We start from the raw sequence: 22,757 nt of genomic DNA, 5'->3' as shown, positions 1-22,757 counted from the left end.
TCACTGTAAACTCAGCGTTTTGTTTAAGCAAGAACACGTTTTATTTTAAGAATACTTTATACACAGTATGGCGTATGTAAAACCAGCCACTCTCTGATTCACTGTTCACTAAACCCTAACCCCAAAACAGCAGTTGTCCACTCACAGCTTAGCAACTGAAACAAGGCTTGGCAAACCTGTCAGGCTGAAGCAGTGTGCAGGGGGCTGCAGTAAACCCAGAACAGCCACTCTCTTTCTGCACAGCCTCATGAACTGTTTGTGCCTATCGCATTTAAGAGTTGTTTAAAGAATTCTCATTTTAAAATGACTTGGATGGAAACATTAAAAAGTAAGAAGGAGACTGTTGTCAGTCGATTCATGAAGCTAAGGTTAGCATAGTTAACTAGCTGTCATTTCAGCTAGCAAAATCAGCGACAGCCTGGTAGAAAGCAGAAGCCTGCTTTTGTTTGGATCAAAGAGTTCTTGTTTCAAAAATTACCCTGAATTTCAAGTTGTAAATCTGCAGTTGTTACCACTGTAAACTGGTGTATGTTCAAAAAAGGGAGCCAAAGTAACGTGATGGGACATGGCTTAGCGAAAGGCCAATTTGTGATGCCCTCCAAGGTCAGGACCGTTTTTTCTTTGTAATGGAAGTTTTCTTGGAGAAAAACAGGTTCAAAGCAAGATGGATTATCCCTCAGCCTGCAGCTGCAGGTGAGCGCCACAGACTCGGGCTTTCATAACACCTCTGTTTTCTAACCTTTGACCTTGAGATCAGGCAACGGGTCGAGGAGTGAGTGCTCGGCCATCAGCTCCTTGTCAATGGAGTCCTGAAAACACATGGGGCTGGTGTAGGTACGCGACACTGTCAGATCAGGTTGCATGGATGAATTAATAAGCAAAGGGTTTGCTGAAAAACAGAAAACAGAAATTACTGTCAGCGCTTAGACATATTTAAGCAAGTGACACTGAGTGACACTGAACTAGAGTGCCACTATTACAATTATTAAAAACCTAAAGGGTATGTCATGATAATTATTATTTATCAACTTGTGACCATTGTTGTAATACCATCACCCACAGCGATCACTGCACATTCTACTTAAGGTAGTAATGGCTTAATTAAAAGTGACAAATGGAAAACAACTAGATGAGGTGTAGTAACGTGCTCTAATCTGTTGTCACAGTGGTTTAAACAATATTGGTGTATAGTTTATTACTATAATACTATAGGTCAGTTTAGTACTATAGGTGATGTACAGCTCCAGTTTCAGCAGGTGCAAGCAGAGACAGGTATTGCTGTAGTTACGGTTTGTCACATTGTAGCCATTTGTATGTGCAGCATGTGTTGGAACTAAATAACAGTATGTTGTGGATCAATCAAGAAACACAGCACAGAGAAAGTTATTATACATGAGATAAATCTGTTTACTGTAAGGTGAAATTATTTTATGATTAATGACTCACTGGTAACTCAGCAAGCACAATGACAACGGAAGGCACAGCTAAGTAAACAGCATGGTTTCTCTTAATGAGCAGGGAAATGTAAATTGCCCATTTATTTTGTTGGAGATTAGGGGAGTTGTCACACTGACTTATGTTCAAGGATGTGACTGCACAAAAGAAGTGACATGAAATGATGACTGTGTAACTACTGTAGCAGCATAGAGCCATCTGCAACATATAAAGAAGGGAGGACATGTTGGATTTAATGGAGGTTTGGCTGTTTTAGCCCCTCTATCAAGGCAACCAGGGACCAAGATTAAAGCCTTCCCTGCCTCCTGCTCTGTTATCAAAATGAACTTTATTATGCCGCGCTGAGAGGTGTTGCTGTGGCGACCCATAATGCCAGCCTTGTAAAAATACGCCTCAATCTGTGGGGCTAAACACACCGTGCTTCTGATGTTTCCTTGTTTGCAGATACAGGACCACAAATGTTCCATTGGGCCCCAGGTACAAACAAAAAAAAAAAAGTAAACACTAATGAATTATATTTTTAATACCATCAAGTGTATAATCTCACAAATGACACACTGCCCTGATAAGAGTCGACATGTTTGCTTAAGTTATGGTGCAAGTAATAAACGGTAAGAGTTCACCTGTAAATTTGTTTAGAACACAAGATGTGCTTGTTACCATACGTTTCAGTCAATGTTTACTGCTTGGGGCATACTGATGTTTGCAATAAAGCAAAAGATGCATGGTGTGCTTTATAGATTAAGCTTTGTATTGTGTGTTATTGGACATTTAGTGCACTAGGGCACAGAAAACAAGCATCTCCAGAAGGCTCGAGTAAACAAACTGAAAAATTAAATACAGTCATTCTGGCCCCTAAAGCATTTTAATAATTGATATGTATCACAATATAAAGATTTGTATGCATAATTCAAGGATATTGTCTATAAATACTAAACAGTGCTGCTCGCATGCTTCCAGGGTTAAATTACATACAATGACATTAATATGAGACACATTAACAGGATTTAGATGAAAAAAAATTCAATCGAATCAGAGCCACATCTTGTATTTTGTGGGTTTAATCTATTCAGGATCTTCTATACAGTTGGTGGCTAGCAATCTACTGGAGTGTGTGAGTGTGTGTGCATGTTGTTCAGTGTTGTCCTCCCCAAGGCACAAGCTAAAAAAATCTCCCTTTTTCATTTGTAAGGACCACTTATGTTTGGAGGAGAACGACACTTCATTTACATTGAAATACCATCTCAGTGTTTTACCAGGCAGAACTGGAGACTTCATTTCATTTTGGGGTTCCTTTCTTTCTTTAAATTCTTTTCTAATTAAAATGGTATGAATGTAATTACAGTCAGATGCAGTCATTTAGCTATTTTAATAAAAGTTAAATCAATCAGATATTCACATTCTGATTACTAATCACACACACTATACAAATCAATGAATGGATTTATAGTTTCAGCAGACTCTTATTTTTTTCTGTATGTTTAAGGCAAATGCAATGACAATGCATTTTGAGATTTCAAATAAACAGCACTTGTGCCAAAGTAGGTGTATTTATTATTATTTTTTATTTAATACAAATTTAAATGCACATCAAAACACAAGCTTAAATGGAATGAAGGTATAGTCAGCATGGAGCTAAATTAGTGGCCAAAAACCTGTCGCTGTCATACAGCAACAAGAATGATAATGGGGTTTCAACCCCACTCTCTAATTTATTGGGTGTGCTTGGTGTAATTATGCACAAGTCAAACAGTGTGCACATCTTAATTCATTATTTAAATCATCCACCATGGCACCAGGCTCCAGCAAATTACCCAGAGAACTTGCACTCCTCCTCTACATCCCACACTGGTACAGAGAGCTATTCCACATATTCTGAATGTATGTGGAAGATGTGATACTAAACATCATGATTAACTACTTAGAAACCATATATATCTGATTTTGGAATCCGAGCACCCATTAATTTCTGTATCATCAGCTACAATAACTCCTCCTGATTTTTTTTTTCCTGAGGATCTGATCAGCAGTATTTATGGAGATGCACAGCAGCATCTTATGGCACAGTTTTCAGTGTGAATCTTATGGCTCACCTTGACGAGAGGTCTTGAAGCTGAAGGACTGGAAGCCCCCAGTGAGGGCCGAGGAGTCGATGACGTCAACGCCGTACTCGCTCTGGCTCCTTCGGTAAAGAGTGACAGCGATAATCAGCAGCACCACCGTCACCGCCCCCGCAGCGAGGCCTGAATACAGCGCCACATCACTGCTGTTCTCCACACCTTGGCAAGTTGGAGCGAGGAACACAGAGAAACACATTTCTGAGCCACTTAACTTTCACTTTTTAGGAATACCACACTTAATTAGGAACTTAGGAGCAAAAAAAATCTGTGTTGCTGAAGAATATCAGCGAAGTTAAAGTACTTTATAGGAGGCACGTCTACCTGAGTTTCAAACTACTTCAGCGCCTTTATTGTTTTCTATTCCCTGTCTACGCTGCCTCCTGATGCACAGCTTCATGGTTCCATTCTGGGGTGTTACAGCTACTAATGAGGAACCTCAGAAGGAAGGCGATTATAATCAACCCACCACCTGTCTGTCATTTCAAACACTGCTTGGCTCTGGTGTTGGAGGCACTCTGCACTCCACTGGGATAATGTGACAAAACCAATTCATTAAATTAGCTCATCGGCAATGATTATGCTCTATCTGGTCCCACCAGTACTGCAGCGTCCAACTCCACAAAGAAAATGAGTGAGTGGGAAGTAAAGGGGCGGCTAGCTTGTTCCTGAAAGATAATGAGATCTGGGCTGAAACAGGACATGCTAAGAAATCCTCAAAGTAGCCTGAAGCTCAAATGAGGAGAAATTGACAAAATATGCAAAGCGGCATTAACAGCTACAGTGGCAGGTTAATTGAGGGCTTGGGAAGCTTTGGCAGCCTGGCTGCATTCATTTTCCCATTTCTGACAAACAAAAATACATAACTGCATTTAAGGACAAGTAAAGAGAACATGTGTCTGTGGCTTAGTGGGTATCAAAATGATTTTCATACATGGCCTACAGAGCGATAATGCATAAAGCAAAGGATATACAGTGCTAAACCACGGGCTGTAGACAAACGTTTACAGTATTTGGCACTGAGGAAAAACTAGGGGGATGTTAGTAAAGCTGGGAACAGCAATCCTATGCAGTAATTTGATAGGACAGACGAGCATTCACACACCTGAAATACATGCTAGCAATGAACTGACATATTACTTGTACTTTCCAACTCATTATCCGTACATGTTTATATATAGCACCTGTCTGCCAGACATACTGTTTGAAGTATGGGTGAATTCACAGTGAGTCATGCAGTGTGTTGTTTTTCAGAACCACACCTGTCAGAGTGATTTGTCCCTTTTATGCCATGACTAGTTGCCAGTTGGTAACATTTAGGTATTGTTTATTTTACTGATAATCCAGGCTGAACTGGAAGCCAGACACATTTCTCTCATTCACCAGTTCATCGTGCTGAATCAACCCAAGTGCTGGTGTCCGTGGGCTCTGAAGAATACGGTCACAGACACTGATTGCTATGAAAATTATACAATAGGAAGGAATGGATGCAGAAACTCACCCTGCGGCTTTGCATCATGTAGCAACTTCCGATCTGAAAAGGCAGAGAAACATCAGACATTTTCTTTCAGATCTTTTTCAAAGTGTTTTTTAATTGAATAACTACTTGTGTATGCATCCATGGCTGTGTGCACTGCATGTTATGTATGTGGATAAATAATGAAGATGAATGAGGGTGCTGGTAATGAGCATGATTATAATGACGGTCATGAGCTAACCCACACTGCCAAAAATTATGAGCAGCAAATCTATAATGACACACTCCCTGAACGCAACGGGACTGGCAGTAATGATGCCAAACTGTCTTTTTCTCTTTGATAACATGTAGAGATCGGAGGTGATGTTACCCACTCTGTGTGCAGAGGCCGCCGGTGCAGTTGTCTGTAGCTAGCGCCACCCCGTCACACAGCCGCCCTCCGTGTTTGGGCTCTGGGGCCGTGCACTCTCTGCTGCGCTGCCTCTCGCAGTCGGCGCTACACACTGACCACTCGCTCCACTCTCCCCAGCTGCCATCAACTGAGGGAGCAGACACAAAAACAAGGATATGCACTATGACCAAACTCTCATACAAGCACCAAAGCATGAGGTAGATCCAGAATAATTTAGAAAAAGAAGCTAGAGGCAAAAGGTTTTTCACCAATGTAGCAATGACACTCACTTATACAAGATTCAAACATCAAACCTCAGTTAAATATTTTTTAAGAGAAAACACGTTCAAGGTCTGCGTACTTTACAACACATTCTCTTCCTCAGCTCAGTGTACTGTTTTGCTTGCTTAGAGCACAAAGACATTCTGCTTATGCCATACTCCATCAAGTCCCCTTTTCACCTCCACATGCTCAAAAGGTTCCTCTGTTCCTGCTAATCTAAACACGAATGCATCCTGTTTTTGTTCTGATGCAGAGAAAGAATCCTTCAGAAGGACGCAGTTGGCAAAGAGGAGATAATGTTTGGAGGAGGGCGCTGCCTTGTCCTGATAAGTTTTCTTCTTAAACTTGATGAGCATTTCTTTTCTGCTGGTTGAAATCATAAATTTGGGTTTGTCTAAAAAATAAAACCACACTTGGGCAGAGCAGATTACACAGCTTTGATAGCGCTCACAACCTAAGCTTCTGCTGTTTGTTTCTCTCTCAGGATCTCTTCTCCCTCTTTTCACCAGCCTCTGCATTTATTTCTCTTAATTTCCTCTTCGTTATATTTCAGATACAAATCACTGTCACTGTCAGCAGTAAAGTGTGACACACTCACGGTGAATTGTGACCGGTTGAGTCGAGATAATCCAAAGTACAAAGCGCAGCCCGAGCTCTTTGCTGTCTTCCAGCCAGTCACTGCTTTCTGTTGATTCTCTCTCTTGGTTCAAAGAGACCATTTTGCTGCCTTTACTCTTCGTTACATTTACATTTTTATTGTGTGATAATTTCACTTGTGAATAGAGAGAACTGCATTTATACCAGGATATGCTGACATTCAGAATTCTTAGAGGATGCTGCCTGCAGCTTGTTTTGTTTTTTTTTACAGGAATGTTTTGATATACCTATTTGCTTTCTAGCTGAGACTTAAATGACAGGACATTATTGCTGATATATACAAATATATAAATACTGAAACAACTCTATTTGTCCATGAATATGATGATGGAGCCAGAAGGTTAGTCTGGTTTAGTATGAAGACCAAAAGCAAACAGCACCTACAAATGCCATAGTGCAAAAACAATCATTAGTGGTTCTGCATGGGACAGTTTCTCAGCCAGTAACGGTGATGACAAGATTCCAGCCCAGAAATATTTCCAGTCCAACTAGGAAACCAAACATAATTGGTTTTCCCCTTTGCTTTCAAAAATCAAGGTTCATCTTTATAGTCATTGTAGATGCTGTTGTAAGGTCCTACACACAGCACAAACAGAAAATGGATAAATAAATCCTTATTAAACAACAAAAAAAGTAGAATATAAAAAGTAGCAAAGAAAGAAAATATATATTATATATCATATTTACAATGAAGACAGACAATTATGCAGTATATGTTTGAAAATGTGTAAAATCTGTGTAATATCACTTTTAAATGAAAAGACTTAAGATGAATTTAGTGCAGAGGGAGTGAAATGGTGATGTGTACAAGTCATTGCAGATGTCTCTGATGCAGTGCAGTGTAACTGACAGACTGAAGAGTGGGTTCAAACTCCTCATTTAACTCTCATTACACTATAGCTCACACCTGCGATGCTTTCAAGTGCCCCGATCTAGTTTCCGTCAACGCACAACTGTTGTTAATTTACAAACAAGTGTAAACCTTTCAACTGTCGTCTGATTTTCATGAAATAAACAATGCTATTGTCTTCAACCTGTGAGGTAGAAAGGACTCCGAAATACCACGACAGGCCTTTCAGCATGTAAACAGACATTGGCTTTGTGCTTACCTGGACACAGTGTGTTGCACGTGCTTTTCTGTACCGACATGCCCTCACAGAAGGCTCCCCCGTTGAGAGGAGCTGGATTCGTGCAAGAGCGAGAACGTTTCTGCACACCGCGACCGCAGCGCACGTTACAGGGGGACCAGTCTGTCCACGATGACCAGCCTCCATTCACTGTGTGTGTCAGTCGAAGAAGGGAAAGGGATGAACACACACTGTTCTGCAGAAACGCACACTGGTCTATACTCTGTGGTTAATATATTTTCTGTCACTGCATCACAGGGGTTCACTCAGAGGTGACAATGAGCACACACACACACACACACACACACACACAGGTGTCTTTAACAAGATAATCAGTAGTGCATCTCCTTCTGTCTTCGTGCACTTTTTCATCTGATTTGTTGCCTGAAATAAAGCTGGATGATCAACTCATCAGCTCATTTGCTGTCACATGAAAGGAAAAATACCAGTGTTCCACTACTGTGCACATCTGAGGCTACTGGGAGCAGTAAGCCTGTCAGACATCACTAGCATTATTAAAATTAATGATCGATCAGCCTCAGCAATGGGAATTTAGGAAGAATCAGATATATTTCTACAGCAGCTAAATGTCCTGAGAGAAAAAGGAAAACTAACAGGATGAGAGGTCAGTAAAACTGGCACAGAGACACTCCAATTAACACGAGGAGTAGTATGACAGAAAAACTGCACTTATTCACCTTTGTCTCAGCAGAGCTCTTCACTGGGCTATAAAAATTCACAAAACAGCGTCTGCTGGCCTGCAGCTATACAAAGCGTTTTACACAGGGTGTTTAGTGCCGGCAGATAAAGGCCAGGGACTCATGACAGCCCTCATCACTTCCTTTCCATCATTAATAATTGAGTTCTTGTAAATACTGTGCCCGTGTCTTCTTGCTTTTACACACGATGATCACTTGCCCATTACCTGCTCATTAGACTGGTGTGTGAAAAAAGGCCACACGTTGTGGTTGAGCAGTGCTTTTTGTATTAATGACTTTGGGGAATTAGCTCGACTGTGACTGTGTGACAGCCTGCTTCTGCAGTGAAAACCGATACTCTGATGCAGGCAGGAAAGTGGTGGGACCATTGTTCTGATCATCTGTTCTGTAACCATAACACATTTTACTGTCATGCACTTTAGCCTGAGACAGAATATAAGCTTAGGCACATTTTTGTTCGAAAAGTTGGAAAGTGTATGTCTGGAATTTGATACCTTACCATAGACTACAACAGTGGCTGTGGCGCTGCGCCTTTTGGCCACAATGTTGCTGGCAACACAGGTGTAGTTTCCTGAATCAGAGAGGCGGGCTTCTGAGATGATGAGATTATGGTCGCCTTTTGTATTGATGACATTGTCCGTGCTCAGAGGCTCCTCGTTTTTCAGCCACTCCACCTAAAAACAGCACATGAGGTTTGCATGTAGACAAAAACACATTTCAAGAGATGACAGATGAAGAAACAACATCACTTCTAAAATAACAACCCAACTTCTCTGGGTTCTGACATATAACATGTTTAGTTTTATTATAGTTTGAGGTTATGATGATTGACTGATATCTGCAGTAGTGAGAGTGCAGTTAGACCACCTCACTCCAAACTATCTACTCTGGCACCAAATTGTGAAAGTGCATGTGTTCATATTTACTAAGGAGTCACAGTACACAGGGAAACATGTGGCACCACTGGAATTTGCACCTTTAGTCTCATGCAATTTGCATTTACAGGTATTCCTATTCAGGCGCCTAAAATCAGGGAGGAGATGATGGAAGTTTATACTAATACCCATAACACCTGATTTAGCACAGCTGGGCCAAAAGGAACTGCGGCTGAAATCTAACGTCACGAGAAAGCAGGTGTAAAATCTGTGGCACTGCTCTTAGCGTGGCAGCTGTTAGTCATCTGAGACCTCATCTGGGCTGAAAACACACCAGGAGAGATCCTGAGGGACGTGTACAGGCTTTCAGTTCAAACCATGCGTCATTTACAGAATGAAATAAAAGGTGATCTGACTGGCAGGAGACCATGTGACTGCAGTTCTGAAGCATGTTTGATTTCTTCAACCGTATTAAAGCTCAGTGGCTGTAAACTTAGACATTCTTCTACACGGTCCACACATGAGCAACAGCCTTCAGGCAGTAAATCAAAGGCAGAGGTGAATTCAAATGAACAGCTGAGCTGTGGCTGTGTTCATTTATATCATCAGTGTTGGTTTGTATGAGGAAAAATAAAAAACAAAAACAAAAAAAAAAAACAGCGGTGCCACAACATTTTGAGCACCTGGTGGTGATTTGCACCAGGTTTAGTAAATATCCCCCTAAGTGTAGTACTTAATATTAGTTTCACCACTTTCCAGGCACAAGTCTCTAATACTCATAATGGTATATGCTAATTGTGTGTTAGTTGAAAACATGCAGCTGCATTTCTGTTTGGTTTTGTGTTATGATACTGTGAGGTTGTCTACGTTAGTGTGTCCCAGCAGCAAACTACAATCATTATTCACTGCTTTTAGCTAATATTTCAACTGTTTGTTATGTTTTAGCTATTAAATTCCTGTAACTCAGCCATTTATTCATTATGTTCAGCTTTTTTCAAACATTTAGTCGTCACTCAGCCAACTGGTCCAACTTCGGTGCATCCATGCTAAGTCGTTTTCGATTCACTCTTCATTGGGGTTAATGGATTAATGGTTTCTAGGAGTTATACCAGTCTAAAATGAATGCAGCCTAATATGACAATGAATCCAAACTTCATAAAGGTTGAAACATTCAGTTCTTGTTGGAACTCTGTCACAAAGCCATTGATGCAGCTGTATGATTATGTTGGAGGATGTAGTCTGTGCTGCTGCTGAACTGTGTTACGTTCCCCCCGTTTCCACCCTATCGTTGATATAAATGAGGTGAACATAATAAAAGCCCCCGACAGCATTACTACATTTATTCAGGTGAGGGTCACAGTCCTCTTTTGTTTACTTTAACACTAAGTGAGGGGACACGTTCTGACCACAAGATTAGGGCTTTATGGGAAAAGTACAACATGAGTGACGTCCACTCGGAGGGAGTGATGCAGTAGGTAGGCCACATCCTCTGCTCTTACCAATTCAGTTGCCATGTAGTGAGTGGAAGTAATAAGGAATTACAAAATAAAGGGTGCTGTGGTGATGCTCCTCTCCCCGCATGACTGGCCCTGTAAATTGCTATTAATGTGCCACTGGCTTGAGCTTTTCATTGAGACAGACGAGCTGGGGCAGGAGGGAGTGGGGTTTGATTTATGGCAGTGTGTTTGAGGATTAAAAACTCCGCCCCAACGGGAGCTCCAAGTGTTTGTGCATGAGGGTTGTACCCTAGTGTGTGTGCTTGTGTTTGTGGGGAGTGTTCATTTGCCAAGGGAATATAACAACAGCCAACAAACTCAGAGATTGCTTTGCTCTTTCAAAGCACCCTGGATGAAAAAACTGTGCTGGGAAATCAATAAATCAGAAGTCATGTTGTCACAAGTGTGTTTTTTTCTTTCTCCGTTTGATGGTCCAAGAAGTCTTTCATCACGTGCCTTTAATTCGGCACCACAGCTTCCAAGACAAACCGAGCAACAACGCTGGTGGGCTGCATCAGTCATTCTCAACCCTTTTCTTTATATTTTTGCCTTCACTGTTTCACACCTTCAGTGTCTATTCAACCGTCCATGTTGTATTAAATTCTTCACAGCTTCTAACATCAATCTACTCAATTATGGAGGCAGTTGGTTTCAAGCCTCCACAGTGGACAAATATCTTCTCTAACCAGACGATATTCACCCTAACGTTATGGTTTCATCATACTGCTTATTTTGCTATTATGCATTATAAAGAATTATTTATGCAATCACATTATAATCTTCTCCTCCAAGCCTGGACCATCTTTCCCTCTACCTCTCATTCTTTATCTAGCTATCTAGAGGGTTCTTACAATCTTACAGAATAAAGTCTTGTACACAGTTGTTCCTCCTCTGATTGAGCCAAGTTTACCTTCTCTAACCAACTGTGGCCCTAGCGTCTGAGAGGCAGGGAATTACCCTTGACAAGGGGGAGGTTTGTGCTTTATCACCTTCTCTGTAGATACTGCTGTCTTTTCCACAGAAGGATGACAGCGGTGAGCTGTGTTGTTTTTACCAGGGTCAAAGTCTATATATACTGTAGTGTGAGTATTGTCTGAATTATTCATAAAAGATTCCACCTCAAAGGCATCTCCAGCAGACGCAGCCTTTAGAAGCGGTGCTGATAATGAACCGACTGACAGCCAACGTTTTGAGCTGGCCGACGGGTTATCTGGTGCTACACAAGCAACAAATTACATTTAGAGGAGGATTCCATTCTTATGTTGCTTTGCTTTTAAATAAAACTATTTTAACTTTACTGTCTGTGTTGTGATGTGAAAAAGGTGACTTTAAATAAATGGGGATGAAGCTATTGGTCACCAACTATTAGATAAGAACAACTTACATTAGTTCAGCATTGTACGGCCAGAGATTATATATCAAACACAAACTGCTACCTCTACCCACAATCCTTTGCTTTAGATGGGATACAACTTATAAAGTAGTGCCAAAATTCAACATGACAGGTACAAAGGTTTAACAATTTTGTCATATAATTAAATATATTCCAACAGTAATATGTCACCTTAGGAAACACTGAGGACAACTACCTGCATCACCAAACTGTTTTAATACATTCAAACATCACATAGTTCTGCTGTCTGAATGCTAGATAACAGGAAGAACTGTCAATACATTAGACACACAGTCACTGTAGCGTATTACCGTGTCACTCTTGAGTTGAATCAACAGCTAGCTGACAAGGTCCAAAGAAAACTGAACATTTAAAGGATTATTATTGCAGTTTTATTGCAGAGGAATTGAGGTTTATTGATTATATTACGCTAGATATTGTATTGTAGGTGTACGGCCACCCACCCTCTGCAGGTAATAACTGACACGTTACAGTAAAGGCAAAATCTCTCAGCCATATCTGTGAAATGTCATAAGATTTAATGGCTGAAACCAGGGTCACTGAAATGACACCACTTGTATCTTTTTACAATGAGGGTGAGTAATCAAACTTTATATATTTCATAATAACTTTTTATTGGTGTGCGAACTACAAGAGAGTGGGGATTAAAGGAGAGAAGAGCTACTGGCCACCGAGCGGTGCGACCCAGGAGACGGCAGACCTGACCAGTCACAGCGGATCATAAGACGGTAACTGGAGTTTCATGAGGGGGCACAACTATGGTGGCAATACTGGCTTATTGGTGCTCAGACATCATTAGGGGTAGCCAGCGGTTATGAAGGTACTACAATTCATTATTAAATAATTATAACTCATCTATATCTCTAATTAAAACTACCACTAAATCAACTTTATAAATGAAAAATTACTTATAGAAACTTTCACAGAAAACAAACTGAATAAGAAATAATTCAAAAAAGAACTTTCACACTTGTCCATTTAATGAGAAAGATTTCTCGACCCACATGATACAAATGAATTAAAACAAAGACTGATGGAGGACAACTGGACCCTGAGGCTTTCATCTCACCAGCGTCTGTTCTGTGCCATAAACATTAACTACCTAAGAGCATTTGAAGTCTGAAGCTAGCACACGTACAAAAACGACACGTTTCTACTCAATTCTTTTCAGTTGGTATTGATACCAGGTGCGGTATCGATTACTGCGGTACTGATTTGAGCTTCACCGGCGATCATTCACTCACCCTCTGTGCACTGTTGTGGAACTGCTTAGGATGCTACTGTACAGTACATGTCTAAGAAAGTCTGTGCTCAGAGCCCAGTTCTGTGGCTATATATGGTGATTTATTAGTTTCATTAGCTTGTTCCAGGCATCTTTAAGTGTGTGTGATTAAAAAAAAAAAACAACCTCAGCCCATGTGCTTACTCCTGCAAAAGTTCCCTCTGTGTTGGTGCGGGTTCATAGACAAGAATGAATGATTTCTGCAGCTACTCGGTAATAATGCATTCTGCCTTAATGATATTGCCTTTCACACACACTTAACTTTGTGGGGGGAAAAATAAAAGAATAGAATTCATGCTAGACCCCTCATTAGGACATTATGATGACACATGATTCTGGTCCATGATCTGAAGAAAAAGAGCTCAGCAAAAGTACACAGTAGAGTACTGTAACTTCATTAAGCTGTTAAACAGCCTCTGTTGTCTTTTTAAATGTGACTGACTAAAGAATTGGCCCTAATCTCTCAGTGATGATAGCAGTAGAATATATTTGAATTCTTTGAATTTGTGGCCCTTATCTCAATGAATTCTTACACTCCAGTAAATTTAAATAATTGTCTTGAACTGTGGCTGGTTTTTCTGTCTCATGTTGTTGCTTTGATTAATCTCCCTCACTCTGCCCCCTCCTTCACTCTTCTCCAGTGTTTGCTGGAGGAAGCGTGCGATTTGAATTCTGTGTTGGTCCCTGAGTCTCCCCCTCAGGGGGAAGTGATAGAGAGATGTGCATGGTGATGAGAAGGCAGCGACAGGACAGACTCAAATGAACCCGATAAGCCGGCGCCTGGGGAGGACAGGAAACGGATTTGCTTAATTGGCAAATTTGTTCCACTTAGATAGCAGCATCTAGTGTTGAACTACACCACACCTAACCCAACCGATCAGGCCCTGTGGGCGGTCTGCTGGGGTGGGATGCCGTCAAGGTCACCATGTTGACCACTAAATGAAAGCTAAGTTAGAATGATCCACACTCTGTCCTTCTTTGGAACTTTTGCCTTGTTTAGTAACAGTTTGCTTTCAGCCAAAGCAAAGACAGCAAATAAAATGTAGTCATGATGTACTAAAAACTAAAATCTGCATCAGATGGTCAGCTGGGGGTCCACGAACCATCCAGCTTCAATGTGTTTGAAGAGAGCCTGGAGCACCGTGTGCCGAAAGGTATCGAATAAAGACAAAAAAATATGCAAGTCATTTAAGTTCCTCCCTGCACCAGGCCTAAACACAATCATTTCACTGAAAAGTGAATGTGACATGAAGACGATTATAAAGCATTGCAGCAGGTTGTGTTCCATCAGATTCAATTAAGGTTGAGTTTCAAGCGCTCTCCTTTCGCTCCTCTCGTGCCTGTACTCCCTCCGCCTCCCTCAGTCATGCACGGCCTTTTCTCAGTGGAACAGTGACTTTCATGAAATCACATTAAACAAATGAACGGTACAAATCTGACAGCAGCATATTCTAGAGGTGGGGCTGCCAAACCCTTGTTGTGCCCTTGGTTTATCTCCACAATGTCTCTCTGGAAATGTTGTGCTTTGACACTGAACAATTACATTTTAATCACTTTGAATGTGAAACCTGTTGATTAATGTAAAACTGTCGTTTCCCCCCCAGAAAACACGTGTCAAGGTTTTTCTTGGATGTCACTTAAGTAAATGGTGCAATTTATGTAGACAGCTTTCTCTTTTACTTTAACACAAGTGCTTCCTATAGCCAGATAAAGTAATCACTGCCTGGGTTGCTTCAAAAACCTGCTAAATCAATAACTTCATAAATCTAAGTGAGTGCTATTTTATAATGCACCAGCTGATACTTGATGCTCCTGCTTTATTGTAATGAATTCATCTCTTACAAACAGTTTTATTTTGTAAAAGGTCATCAGAGACTTGCTGCTCATGGAGACTCGTTCTCTATTGTAAACACATCTTTGACATAGTGGGCAACACTGTGTTAATTAGTTTGAAAAACACTACCGTGTGATGTGGCTCTGGATTGGTTCATCTCTTATCCGAGAGAGGCCTCCTCCTCTTCTGTGGAGTCTCTCAGGGGTTTATCCTGAGTCTCCTTTTGTTTCTGTGTTTTACATCCCACCCCCGGGGCATGATATCAAGACATAATATATTGTCCATATGAACTGCAGCTGTAGATCCCAGTAAAGACTGGTACCAGAGATGTGTCCTGCATAATACATGTCTTTTCTGGCTGAATTTAAAAACTGTATGTCAGAAAATAATTCAACAACAGATCATCAACAATTCCACATTTTCATGGGAGGACAGTGTCATTATCACCTCGCATATAATCTGGATGCCTTGTCTAAAAATGATGTTACTGTTTCTCACTTTGAGCTCTGCCGATGCTCAGATGACTGCAGAAAATTAGCCAGTTCCTCTAAAGTAGAGAGGGTCATTCATGCTTTTATCTCCTCTGGACAGTAAACAAAGTTGTTCTAATCTCAGCAGCTAAACTATTCAAAGACTACAACATATACCAAACAAGTCTTAAGAGAAGGGACCACAGCACACCAGTGCTTGCTCCCCTTTCACTGGTTACTGGCCAGTTTTAGCATCGATTTGTAACATTTTATTGCTTGTCTTTAAGCCTTGCATGGCCGGACTCCTGCTCACACTGTTTCTGTGTTCTTTTCACTTCTTCAGATCCTCTGGAGTTTTCTCTCTTTTAATTTCTGATGGTTCTCTAGTTGTTTCCTTGGAGCCACAGTATGAATCATGATTCATTATGAAGTCTTTATTACGGCCATAATCTCTCTCCCCCAGTGGTCTGTAATCAGCACACCTATCATTTTAGACGTAAAGTGTTTTAATACAAAATATTTAAGTGATCAAAGAGACTATATGTTTTCCCTCTGCTAGTCAGAGCCCCTAATGTAAAGCCACCAACACTACAATGCCTATTTTAAACTGCTCTTTGTTTATTAAAAAAAAAACAGCCAACTAAAAGAATCTGGCAGCTCAACTGTTGTCACCAATAAACTAAAGCAGGCTTAAGCTGTTTTCCTATGATACGTTCTCTGTGGCCTGACTTATAGTATGCACAGATTATTGCCTCGGACACTGCTGGGACAGATAATATGGCATTCTCTGATTTTCATTAACATCCTACACAGCAGCCCAGTAAACTCCCAGGTGGCTTAGTTACAGTGAGATGCAGATAAGTTCCTTCCCTCTCTTCCTGTTATTGGTGGTGCCAGTGAGAACATGAGCAGAGAAGCGACAACAGGGGACTTCAAGCTGTAAAGTCAGCTCTACAGTGTTTATGCCTTAAAACAGCAGGCTAAGTTGGAACTCATTTTGTTTTGCATTTTGTAAAGTGAGCATTTATCGGCAGCAGCCCCAAAACTTAACTGTTTCTTCAGCATTACAAGCATTCATTTTGGGATCTGTCGCAAGTTGCAGATGTGTGAAAGATTCAAATAAAGGTCACGACCAAAACAAAGACGCCTCGGGATACAAGTTCAACGGATCACACTGCATCGTGACCTCAATTCCTTAAAACTCAAAGTGTAGCTGAGCTGCGGCTTCTCCCTGAGCCAAATTTCACAGCGCTGGTTACAAAAAAGGATTTAACTTCTCAGGAACATCTAACGTCATGAAAAGAGAAAAGTACAGCCACATTGCTGGATGTGAGCATTTTCCCCCTCGACGCAAGTCATTCTAGAGGGAGCTGGATTTGTCCCTGCAGTATTTACTATTACCATTCTCTTTGTTTGCTGGAGTCACATTAATGAATGCATGAGGAGCTGCCTATTTGATGACCACAATGCATGGGGGAGACTGGTGGTACACCGATGCTCCATTTGTAGGAGCTGAATCATTCATCACACACCACGCACACACATAAATTACAAATGCAGTATTATGTGCATTATGTTAAGGAAGGAGTCCATGGTCATGTTTAAGGAGTCTGAAAGCCCCACTTCTTTTTGATCAACAGTCTGTTAATACAACAGCACAGAAAGGACAATACAGCTGAAGCCGACTGAAACGTTTCAACAATATTCGTGCATCAGTGCTTATTTTACAGTTTTGGACTGGGGTTTATTAAATAATGTAGTTTATGGGGACCAAAAGAAATAGTGTGTTATCAGACATTTGGTTTTGGCCACAGTGACGCTCTGCCAGGTTTGTACCGCTAACGTCTGGCCTGCTTGTATCTGGGGTTTTTGGCTCAGTGAACTGAGGTGTAGTAATAAACCCAGCAGGTAAAGAGAACTCCACAGTCTGGCCCTGAACACTCTCGGTTGACTTGAGCTCTTACTGAAAAACACTGCCCTTCTAATCTAAAGTGTTTATTGAGGTGGTGTGTGTGTTTTTGTAGGCTTCAGACGGCAGATTATGAAACTTGTAATACCCGTAGTAGTAATGCAATCCAACACACTCCTCGCAATAAAGTAAATCAATTAGTATAGAGTCTGATGTTGAGTTTTTGTCAACACTGTGACAATGATTCCAATTTGTAGGGATTCTCAGGCTGTAGTTATTACTTCGGTTTGATTGTTTAATATTAAGAATGCACTGGTGTTTTGTGTAGGAAGGTTCTATCAGATCCAAAATGAGTCCCTGTCCCAAATCTACTGACTGGCCTGAACTGATTACAAAGTTTGACTCACACATGAAAAAGCAATACACGTTTCTCGACTGATCTTTTTTAAAGCAATATATAACAATCATTTCTAGTGCAAACAAAGTTTTCACCATTAACAACATGAAACAATAACTTATTGGTCAGTGTGTGTAAATAGCTGTAAGTGAAATACTGGATGTTCGGGCACAAAGGCTTTGATACTGACACACCGAATCTACCTGCTGAGCTTCCACGTGAAGGTGCACGGCACCAGAGTGCAGCACAACACACGCCACTCAACAGGACTGTTCATGAAAGCCTCATTTTATATTCTAAAAAAAATCCTAATAACATTTAAAATGGCATTGACAGGCACTCTATTTCAGACAAACACACACACTCAGAGGAGAGGGAGGGATTAAGAGTGAAAATTAAAAGAATCCTTGACATCTAACTAAGGCATAGCCATCTAGTACATCCTTTTACCCAAGAACGTGGCAAACACAGAACGCACACAAACATAACAGCCCTTGAATGAGCCCTCCACCTTGAACAGAATATGCTCGGGAAACTAAATGAATGGCATCTTCAGCTCATCAGCCGCAGCTCTTGCTTTTACTAAACTGAAGAAAAAAAGTCCACTTTGATGTGCGGTGGCTGGGGAGCAGCAAAACATCGCATCATGAAAACCCAGTTACTCTGTCAGTAAACCAGGGACACGACAGCTTCTCTCCAGGCAACACAGGAGAAAATATTACCTGTTTGAAATGCAAGCAGCCCTCACCTCAGCCAGTGGCACTCCCTCTGGGGGACGACAGTGCAACACAATCATGCCATTCAGAGGCACCTCGGTGCCTTGGGGGTCCTGCTCAAAGTTCTTCCTGAGGTCTAGAGAAGAGAATAAAAAGCTTGTATTAAAGAACATCTGGAAGCAAACAGCAGGAGGGAGCACAGAAACATGCACCTTGAAAGTCAGATTTGTTGTGTAAACGTCAGATGTACAGTACATAAAGAATGATGCCTTCTACAAAATCATGCCACCAGTTTGAAGAAGAACAGCCTTTTCCGAGGGAATAAGGTCAGCCTGGTATTACTGCGACATGGAGCTGCTTACAGGCGATCCGGACAGTTGCCTTGCGGCTCTTGGAGGTTCCCAGGTGACTCCAGGCGACACACAGACACCAGTAATCCTCTGGGCCATGAAAGTCCTCCACTTGCTGTCGTGACACGTTGATCATCACCTCGCGGATCTTCAGCCCTGCAGACAAGACGGTTCAATTGCTTAGGTTAGCTTTCATTACATCGCAAGGACGATCAATCAAAGAGATGAAGATTTGTACAGACAGGGTGATGAGTGAAATCGAAATCTGATAAGATTATCAGCAGTAAACAGATAAATCATTTGCCCGGAGGAGGTGGAGGAGATGCTGCTCGTCACATCGTATAAATATCAGGGGCTTTGTTTGGACAGCTTTAACTGTGGACCTCTGTGAGCGGGTCATGTGACTCAGAGCTGACCACTTCATTCTGAATATTGATATCTACATCATCATAGAACATTGACAAATCCTTGTTTGGAGTTCAGTTTGACAAACAGTTGGAAATTTGCTAGTCAGAATCAGTAAACCACCACACGGGTACAGTGAAGTGACACTAAATGAGGCATTAACAGGGAGGAGGAACACACAAACCACTTCTCCGTAAGCATTCATTTTTTTCTCCTTTGAAATCAAGGTAGAAAAGGGAAACAAAACAGTGCAATTAATTGGTGCATCTGAACACCAGCACTTTTCATGACATTCAAATCATCTACTTCTGCAGCAAAACTTTGAAGTAATGTCACACAGGTCATTCGTTAATATCTGCAGATTGTCTGTGATACAGCCTATAATGAGCTCACGGTGAGATAAGCATTTTCTGAGACAACTGATGGGAATTTTAAAGGTATCTCAATTATGCCGGACTATGCACAAACGATGACAGGCTCGGACCATTAATGTGTAATAGGGCAGCTTTATTGAGTATCCAGGAAATTGCAGCCTTCGGCCAAGGTGTGTGATGTGTGTTCGGCTCAGCAGAAACCCGAATTTCAGCCAGTCAGCTTGACCAAATACATTGACAAATACAGAGAATACAAAGCTATGAGCAGCTAATGTTTAGTGTCTCATCTCTGACCTTGTCACCTGCCACAGCTAAGCCTTATAAAGGTGGAATGGGAAGTGACAATAGCAAACATGCAAAGAAAACTAGAATCAGAGCCTAAGGACAGATGTTGTGGTGGAGGTGGTGCTGATTAAATTACATACATGAGCACCGGCGATGCAGCTGTGTTTGCAGTGAGCTACAGTAACGGCAGCAGCATAAGCAGGACAGATCAAAGAGGCATCCAGAGCGTCAGCGGCAGCACGATCTGAGCTGTCTGCCTGAACCGGCTAATGGGCTTCACTCCATTCATTGCTGATTAAAGTGCAACCTTTCCTCCTTTTTGCTTTTTTCCTCAAAGTTTCCATCAAAGTTGGTGCAAATACATGGTGTAATTGTGACTGTACATCACTAAAGTTAAATACACTGAAACACAGAAAACCATCAGGTAAAGTTTTTACAGTATTACATCCTGGTTAGTTTAGCAACAAGTGTAGTTACTGGTGCTGTCAACTGGTTTAAAACAGCAACACTCCCAGTGGTGTTACTTGGTCAGCAGAGGAGCAGCTAGTCTATCAGTTTACACTGCAGTCAAACAAATTTACATTATTTTAATAAAGCACTCAGTCAATAATTGGCCTTTTTCCACCAGTCACTTGCTTGGAACTCTTTATTTAACTGGCTGCTCCTTGTTGTTCCATTACTGCCAGCTTTATTTAAAGCTGATCTGCTGTCAAAACATGCCAAAAATAACCATATCTTGTTGATGCATTTTTCATGAAGGATCTTTGTCAGCGCAGACCTCGTGTCAAATACATTGTGCTTTCTGTGACTGCTTCACAATAAAAGCCCCCTCATACTTTGCCAGTTGAAAGCTTTTAACATAAAGCAGCAGCAGGTGGAAATGTTATGTTTGCATTAGCAAACAGCACAGCTTTGATATGGCTGTGGCTGTGGCAGCGAAGGGTAAACAGTGAGATGACACAGTGATGTGGATAGCATGCTGCATCATTTCCTGTGCGTCCCTGATGCATACAGTAGGTAGGCTGGTCGAATGGCAGACCCTGGGATCAACAGTGACAACTACTATATACAGCAGAGAAGTAATTCACTGAGCAGCATCACAAACAGACTGATTTCTTGGTCTGAACGTCTGAAAATCGTCACTTTAGCAAACCCTTTAAAGTAAGGAATAAGAATTACAGCTACATATGCTACTATTATTACAGAGCCTTTAAAAAAAATTATATACAATTTCACAAAGGCATTAAATCTATAGAGGTTGCTCTTTACATAGATTTTCTGAACAGCTAACAAGTCACGCCTAACGACACATCTTACAGCAGCTGTTCAAAAATCACTGTAAAGCTGGCCCCTCATGGCTTATTGCTTAATTACACAGCACTACACGTGTAGAGGAGTCATCTCTCCACAGGCTTTTGCCATTATGACGCACATTGCAGACAGCAGCTTAAACATGGACCGGGATTAAATGAAAACTAATAATGTGAAATGAAAGGTTATCAAAGGAGCCCTAATGAAGTAATGTAAAATGTGTTCTGAAGACAGTGTAATCCCCTGCAATGACGGGCTGATATTGTTTATAACATGCACCCACCCACTCCATCTCTTCCTTTCCACCACTTCAAATTAAAGACTTAATGCCTGATTAAGTGAGAGTGGGCAGATTTAACTACAGGAAAATAAAAACACACTCTAGTGAAGGAATCATGAGAAATACACAGTGTCAGTGTATCAGTAAAAGTCGGCCTTTTGGGCTCAGTGTACAGCTGAAGTTAGGGTCCGTCTCAAAAGTACTGTCCAAAACAGCTTTTTAGGTTTTGTTAACCCCCCTCTTCTTTGTTTTTCACAGACATTACAAACCAAACCAATTAAATAACCTCCAGATTTTAAACAAACATTTACATTTTTGCGAATGTATAGTGCATTCCTACTTTTCCCACAGTTAAAATCTTCCATTCTATTTACTGACGTTTTGGTGCAGACCAATCCCAGTTACACAACTTTCTTGCTTCTTTGATTTAGGTACCTGATAAAATATTATTTGACGTGTAGTCATACTTGTACCGTGTGCGTGAGGTGTATAAATGGCACTATTACACAACTGAACAATAATTGTGATATGTGCTCGACCCACTTCCAACTTGAATCCATATCAAGACATTTTTGTGACATAAACCACGTCACAGTCACAGGCTGTCATCTGTCAGTTTAGATTCATGTCTAGTCTTCAAGAAAGCGGGTCATATCTAACATGAGCCCGTCAGAAGGCAGACACCAGGAGATCTGAGTAGAGGAAGACGAGAGGAGCGGGGTGTGCTGCGCTTGTGTTGTTTGCTGTTTTTCTGTTTGTCTGTACTGTTTATATGAGACCATATAAGCACTAGACCCCTGCCGTGTGGTAAATGCTTCTTTTTTCAGCCCAATACATTATTTTAAGAGCAACTTAAAGCCCCATTTTAGCTTAAACATTTTACTAAGCAATGACATGCCCCTTTCTACACAAACTTATTTCTGCTGTCTTCAGCTGTTTTTGTGCCCAGATACATCTGTTGGTCACCAGAATTCATAGAAGCGTGGTTACATATGTAACTCTCATTTCAGTTTCTGATTTATGCATTTAATACCCCTTTCACATTCGATGAGATGAGATATTGCAACTTATTTTGTTTGCAGAATGTCCCAGGGTGCATCATAAATTTTCCATGGGTCCTTAAGAAGGTGGGGT

General features: G+C 41.1%; 1 protein-coding gene across 2 annotated transcripts in view; it reads right to left on the bottom strand.

Moving 5' to 3' along the window:
• The window catches only part of LOC109969759 (netrin receptor UNC5D-like), a 193,440-nt gene that overhangs the window by 21,660 nt on the left and 149,023 nt on the right, over positions 1 to 22,757 (bottom strand). For both annotated transcript variants that reach the window (XM_020616888.1, XM_020616889.1), the window contains 8 exons: positions 18,981 to 19,124; positions 18,651 to 18,754; positions 8,725 to 8,899; positions 7,489 to 7,656; positions 5,424 to 5,588; positions 5,074 to 5,106; positions 3,549 to 3,734; positions 740 to 889 (listed from right to left, as the gene is read on the bottom strand). In XM_020616888.1, the coding sequence (XP_020472544.1) occupies positions 740 to 889; positions 3,549 to 3,734; positions 5,074 to 5,106; positions 5,424 to 5,588; positions 7,489 to 7,656; positions 8,725 to 8,899; positions 18,651 to 18,754; positions 18,981 to 19,124 (1,125 nt within the window). The remainder of the gene's footprint in view (positions 1 to 739; positions 890 to 3,548; positions 3,735 to 5,073; positions 5,107 to 5,423; positions 5,589 to 7,488; positions 7,657 to 8,724; positions 8,900 to 18,650; positions 18,755 to 18,980; positions 19,125 to 22,757) is intronic.

The sequence above is a fragment of the Monopterus albus genome, unplaced genomic scaffold, assembly GCF_001952655.1.
Source record: "Monopterus albus unplaced genomic scaffold, M_albus_1.0 scaffold181.1, whole genome shotgun sequence".
Classification (NCBI taxonomy): Eukaryota; Metazoa; Chordata; class Actinopteri; order Synbranchiformes; family Synbranchidae; genus Monopterus; species Monopterus albus.
This window is presented reverse-complemented; position numbering and strand designations above follow the sequence as displayed.